The 6,975-nt window shown below is 45.9% G+C and overlaps 1 protein-coding gene across 1 annotated transcript; it reads left to right on the top strand.

The window, feature by feature from the left end:
• Positions 1–3,585: 3,585 nt before the first annotated feature.
• On the top strand, positions 3,586–5,882 carry LOC123064473 (endonuclease 2). Its single transcript, XM_044487954.1, has 9 exons — positions 3,586–3,949; positions 4,029–4,203; positions 4,300–4,425; positions 4,516–4,571; positions 4,662–4,745; positions 4,910–5,002; positions 5,138–5,205; positions 5,380–5,453; positions 5,559–5,882. The coding sequence occupies exons 1-9, from the start codon at positions 3,827–3,829 to the stop codon at positions 5,663–5,665; spliced, it is 906 nt and encodes a 301-aa protein (XP_044343889.1). The 5' UTR covers positions 3,586–3,826; the 3' UTR covers positions 5,666–5,882.
• Positions 5,883–6,975: the final 1,093 nt, after the last annotated feature.

The raw sequence follows: 6,975 nt of genomic DNA, 5'->3' as shown, positions 1-6,975 counted from the left end.
CACAACATCTCCTCACTTTACCACCGAATTTTCCATGACAGATCTTAATTGGTCAGCCATTTCCTCGGCATTACTATCACTCACTCCTCCTATCACCTTTTATTCTCTTTGTGACATTATGTAGTTACCCGCAAAAATAAGATATTATGGAGTTGAGGTTTTGCAGGACACCCATCGAGTTTGGATCCAAACTTTTTATCACCGATGGTGATCCTCTTCCCAAACATAGCAAATACCATAACCTCACTAGTGCGTTGCAATATGTCACTGTCACTTGTTTCTGACATTTCCTACATCTTCTAGCAGGCATGCCTCTTTATGCACATTCCTGGTTCCTCTAACATGAATCTCGTTAGAAGAATCTCGTGCCATGCCAAAGGTACAATTGACCATAGCATACACATTCAACCTTCTGATTGTCCGTCTCTTGTTGTCATATCTAACGCAATCGTCAGGAGAGCCGAGCAGTGGCAACACATCCAAGCTATGTGGTCAATCAACTACACAACATTTCAACAAAAAGCCCGTAAATATGATTCTTAATTGTGTGTTCAAGATTTTTACTAAGGTTCTTACTAATAGGCTTGCTGGGGTGATTGGTAGGCTGATATCTGACTTCCAATCTGCCTTTGTGAGGGGGAGATATATTTTAGAGAGTGTGGTGTCTGCACATGAAGTAGTGCATGCAGTGCATTCCACTGGTAGACAGGGTTTAGTGTTTAAAATAGACTATGAAAAGGCCTATGATAAAGTTAACCTGGATTTCCTTTATGAGATGTTGGCTCTGAGAGGATTTGGGTCTAAGTGGATTGGTTGGATTAAGAGTATTACTCAAGGAGGCTCTGTTGGAGTCAAATTAAATGGGGAGGAAAGTGACTTCTTCCTCACTGGTAAAGGTTTGAGGCAGGGAGATCCTGTAGCTCCTTTACTTTTTAACTTGGTGGTAGATGTGTTTTCTAGGATGTTAATTAAAGGATCCCACTCAGGCTTGATTAGGGGCTTGTGTCCTGAGTTGGCTCCTGGGGGGTCTTGTGTTTGCAATATGCTGATGACACATTATTGTTTTTAGAAAAGGATAGTAGAGTAGCCTTAAATATTAAATGGATTCTTACCTATTTTGAACAGGTGTCTGGTATGAGAATTAATTACCACAAGAGTGCTCTAGTTCCCATTAATGTTGCTCCACAGGAGTTGGATGAGTTTGTAGACATTTTCCAATGTGTGGTGGGTTCCTTCCCTATCAAATATCTAGGCATCCCATTACACTTTGACAAATTAAGCAGGGAGGACCTCTGATTGATAAGATTCTGGCTAGAATAGCTGGGTGGAGAGGAAAGTTGTTGTCATATTTAGGGAGGATTATTCTTATTGAAACCTGCTTAGCTAGCATCCCTATCTATCTCCTGTCTTTTTTCAAATTCCCTAAGTGGGCTCTTAATTTGATTAATTCCCATATGGCCAATTGTCTATGGAGTGACACTGATGGTGCTCATAAAATTCATTTGGCTAACTGGCCTTCCATTTGCATGAAAAAAGAGTTTGAGGGTATGGGGGTTCCAAACCTCCAATATATGAACCTCTGCCTGATTGGATCTTGGGTTAAGAGATACATTGCTGGAGAGGGTTCTCTGTGGAGGAGAATTGTAGATAACAAATATAATACTAAAAGCCCCAACATCCTTTGCTGTAGAGATCCACACCCCTCCCAGTTTTGGAAAGGGGTGATGTGGGCTTTGCAGGCTGTGAAAGTGGGGTACAAGTGGCAGGTGGGTGATGTAGATTGATTACATTCTGGGAGGATACCTGGTATGGTAACACTCCCTTAGCTACCCAATACTGGGACTTGTATGTCTTGGTGAATGAAAAAAACAAAACCATTGCAGAGATCTGGGATGGCCAGGAGCTCAAATGCACCTTTAGGAGGACCTTCTCAGATGAGCTGATGTCGCAATGGTTTGAATTGGTTGAAATTTTGTCACTAACTGTTTTCTCCCAGGAGGCTGACTCTTTGATCTGGAAATATGAGTCAAAAGGGGTTTATTCTTCTAGATCCCTGTATGCCATTGTGAATTTCAGGGGGGTGCAACCTGTTTACCTCCCTGCTGTTTGGAGTGTGAAAGTTCCACCCAGGGTGCAGGGTTTTCTATGGCTCTTTTCGCAGAATAAAATCATGACTTGTGATAACCTTAGGAAGAGAGGCATACTGAAGCCATTAGAGTGTGTTTTTTGCAAGGAGATTGAATATGTTCGTCATTTGCTCTTTGATTGTGTGGTAACTAGGCTAGTTTGGGCTGAGGTTAATACTGTCTTCAACATTTCTGTGGTTGGTTTTGAATCTGTAGCTAAATACTGGTTGTGCGCCAAAAAATGCAAGCAACTAAATGTTGTGAGCTCTGCTGTCCTGTGGGGATTGTGGAATTTTAGGAATTCTGTAGTGTTTAATAGGTGCTCTTGGATTTCTATGAAACAGGTTCTGGGGCTAGTTTACCGCTATCTGAGGGACTGGACCAAGCTGTTCCAAGATCTCCAAGGGGGGAAAATGCACGAGTTTCAAAGATCTGATCTGGAGAACCCTGAGAAATCCGTTGATGCTGGAACCAGGCTGAGCTGCAGCAAGTGGTTGCAAGACCAAATCGTTGATGCTGGGCTCTGGAAAAAGGCAGTTGGAAATGCTGCACACGGAGGAAGGGCCACGCTGGAGTACCAACTGCAGCACCCAGAGGAAGCCGACAACATCCATGTGGTCAGCATCGGTGGGGAGGGGGGTCTATCTGTCTAGGTTAGCCTAGAGTGTGGTGGCCTCATGTTTGAGTGGATTGAGTGTTAGGGTAGATGTTGCTGTCTGTTTGCAGCATGCTTCGGTAGTTTCTATTTCAAAAAGTCTGTGTTGGGAGGTAGATCTTCTCCTGAGACTATTCTGGCTGTAGACTGTTATCTGTATGGGTGTTTCGGGTCTGTAAGATACTGCTATGATGTGGTTTCTTTCTATATGAAATGGAGCCGGGGGTGATCCCCTGTTTATCGGAAAAAAAATATGCAAGAGCTAGTCTAAAATTTGTAAACACACATGTGTTTGACATCACATGTTTAAATTGACACCACATGCTTGAATTACTAGCACTGCCACCGGAGTCGAGTATGTCGACGCTTGTCATGAGGTGATAACCTTTTTAGCTTCGCACTAATGCTCACAGCAGAAATACTTCCATGACGACGTCTCGACATTAAAAAAAACATTCTATCACAACGCACGGCCATTATGCTAGTAGTAAACAACGGCATGCCACCGACCAAAGCAAACATTTTAGGTGACCAATAAAGCAGTCCCGATTAATATGTAAGTATATTACTTTTGCAAATGAAGTCTTTCTTTTTCAAACATGCATAAATGAAATCTGGTACTCCCTCCATATCTTTTATAAATAGCTAGGAGTAATATAGTAAGATGCTGTATATGTCGGCCTAAATGTGCAAAATTTAATGGCGACCCATCCACATCAGAAAAACCTCCACGCAGCACACTCACGCATTGTGGGCGTCGGTATGAACGTGGTCGGCATTTTCAGCATGGTGTGAACGTCCACCCCGAAAGAAAGAAAACATTCATGGTGTGAACCTGATTCATGGCTGGCCGGCATTGATTGGCAGGATATCGCGCGCTTTACTGCGTACGCTGTCCGCTCCAAAGATTGCTCCTCTTCCCTTTCCTGAACGCGCCCGCATTTACACGCCGCATCCACAAAATTCTGCTTAAAAGACGCAGCAGAGCAGAGATCCGTCATCATCTCTCATTCTCCCCGTCTCCATTTCCAGTGACGAAGCCGCGATGCAGGGTCGTCAGGCCGGCACGGCGCTCCTGCTCCTCCTCGCCGTCGTCGTCGCCGCCCTCCCCGCACCGTCGCTCGGCTGGGGCGTCGACGGGCACCTCATCATCTGCCAGATCGCGCAGGTACACTTGGCTTTCTGAATCTTGTTGCACTGTGTGAACTTGCGAGGTGGCTGTGTGATGGTGATGCGTGTGTTTGCAGGGACGGCTGAGCGACGCGGCGGCGAAGGCAGTGAACGAGCTGCTGCCGTCGGGCGCCGGCGGCAACCTGAGCAGCCTCTGCTCCTGGGCCGACAGGGTCAGGTTCAGGTACCACTGGTCGGCGCCGCTCCACTTCATCGACGTCCCCGACAACGTCTGCAGCTACTCCTACGACAGTACGTACTCGTAATTGGCCCACACTCTGCTGTTCGACTGAAACTGACCGCAGTCAAAGGGTCCTGATCTCTGCACCGGTCTGTGTGTCGTCTCAGGGGACTGCAAGGACGAGGAGGGCGTCAAGGGCCGCTGCGTCGCCGGCGCCATCAACAACTACACCTCCCAGCTCCTCACCTACGGATCATCATCGCTGTCGCCGTCTTCTAAATCTTCCGGCCAATGTAATGCTCAGTTAGATCATACAAACGTCTTTGATATACTACTGAATTAGTACTGAAGATGCCATGTTTTGTCTGTACGGTATACTGCAGATAACCTGACGGAAGCGCTCTTGTTCCTCTCGCACTTCATGGGAGACATCCACCAGGTACTACTCTTGCCAGACCCCAACTGCCTGAATTTTGCTAGTGTTCTTGTTGCGGGTTGCAAGTTCAGCTAATGCGTCTTGTTTATGTAGCCACTGCATTGTGGTTTTGCTTCTGACAGAGGCGGGAACACCATTGATGTCCACTGGTACAGGAGGAAGACCGTCCTCCACCATGTAAGCCTCATGTAGTTCAGACTTCAGAACGAACCCTGTGAAATGTACTCCCTCCGTCCCATAATATAAGAACGTAACATTCTTATATTATGGGACGGAGGGAGTATCATTCTGACCAAAAAATGTGGCAATAATTTTACCTTTGGATTGTTGTATGTTGTCAGGTTTGGGATGTGAACATCATCCAGACGGCCGAGAAGGACTACTACGACGAAGGCGCGGGCGAATTCATTGACGCGCTGAACAAGAACATAACGGTGCGGAATTGTTCTGAATATTTATTTTTTTCGTATGATCTCTCTGCATATACAGTACTTGTTTGTCAGGTGGTGATCTGCTTTGTAAATTTCTGATACTGTAGTAACTGACGCTGATCGCTTGAGTGGTTGCAGGGGGCGTGGTCAGACAAAGTGCAGGAATGGGAGGAGTGCGCCAAGAACCAGACGGCGTGCCCTGACAAGTACGTATGCTTGGTTTCTTTCTTTTCTTTTTCAAAAAGGGAAAAAGCAAAAAAATGTCCAGTATTTATCCTGTTGTGTGTAATTAGAAGCATGTAAATGAGTATTTATCATACAAAATTATTATTCCATAATATTGCATTTAATTGTCGATCGATCTCATCTAATTATGCAAGATATGGGTCGGAGAGCATCACTGCAGCATGCAACTCGGCGTACAAGGGCGTGACAGAAGATTCAACGCTGAGTGGTATGTGTGTCTGCTTAAACTGGCATTCAACGTAGGACCATCATCTCTCCTGATTGATTGATTGATATAGAGTAACTAAATGACAAATGTATTTGTGGGGTGCAGATGAGTATTTCGGGAGCAGGCTGCCGGTGGTGAACCTGAGGCTGGCGCAAGGCGGCGTCCGATTGGCGGCTACGCTCAACAGGATATTTGGTCAATCCAAGGCTTAGTGATTATTATGTCGCTTTTTATAGACTGCAAGTGTTGTTTTTTTTTTAACTTGGCACATTTTTTTTTGAGAAATCTCGCATGCTTTATTGAATAAGAGTAATGTTCATAGGTACAATAGTTGGGTCATGAGGAGTGCCCAACCACACATATCTACCTATGCCTAGATTACATGCATGCTTTGCGAGATTGTGAGCCTCAAAATTGAAATTTCTACGCTCAAAAATAAACTTGCAGGATGAGAGACTAGAGCTACGAGCTAATATTTCATGTGTAATAGCCGTGTTAGGACCACTTGTCCCTCTGTTGATGTCATTGACTACGCCCTCACAATCCGAAGCCATCACCACGTCGTGAGCATCCAGATCATCTGCCAAAGCTAGTCCCTCCCTGCATGCAAATGTTTCTAGCATCATGGGGTCGGTGATCCCTCCATAGACCACTGCCGAGGACCCCAAGTAGTTGCCATTCTCGTGTCTACAGAGAGCTGCCACTGCTCCACCATGCATATTCCTCGCCAGCGCTCCATCGACATTAATTTTGACAGCACCGGACCCGGGTGCAAGCCAGCGTTGTGGCCAGACCACCGTTGTTGTTGGGCTAGCCACCACTGGTTCCCTTTGGAGCTGATGCAAGTTTGCTATGAAATTGTTCACAAAAGATATGGTTTGCTGCGGCGCTTGAAAGATCGCTTCGTACACAGCTTTCCGCCGTGCATACCAAACATCCCATAATGTGACAGCCATTGCCGTGAACTTGGAGTGATCAAGCTTGCAATGTAATTCAAACAACCACCTTTTCGCACTTGGTTCTTCTAGTTCTGACATCGCTTGCACCACATCTGCGTATGATAGAGCCCACACACACCTCGACATGGTACAGGATATCAACGCATGACACCATGAGTCTTAGCACCCACATAGAGGGCATGTGTTTTGGATTGCCATGTTTCTGTGATGCAGCACATCCGTGGTAGGCAGCGAATGACGTGCTAATCTCCACATGAAAACTTTGATCTTTGAAGGTATTGAAATTTTCCATAGAGCCGACCAGGCCCTTTGTTCCTCCTGTCCCGAAGATGATCTCGTTCTGCCCTCTAGCCACTCTTCGCTGCAGCTTGGTGCTAACCAAGAATCTATAAGCTGAGCTGACAGTGAACCTCCCTTTTTTGTCTGGATACCATGCCCAGACGTCATCAATGTTGCGTGTGCAAACCGGGATTCTCAAAATGGCATCCGCATCCAAGCGTATGAACACCGACTGGACCAACCCTTCGTTCCATGATCTGGTGGCTGGCTGTAGCATCTCCGCC

This window comes from Triticum aestivum, chromosome 3B (genome assembly GCF_018294505.1).
Source record: "Triticum aestivum cultivar Chinese Spring chromosome 3B, IWGSC CS RefSeq v2.1, whole genome shotgun sequence".
NCBI classification, from domain to species: domain Eukaryota; kingdom Viridiplantae; phylum Streptophyta; class Magnoliopsida; order Poales; family Poaceae; genus Triticum; species Triticum aestivum.
This window is presented reverse-complemented; position numbering and strand designations above follow the sequence as displayed.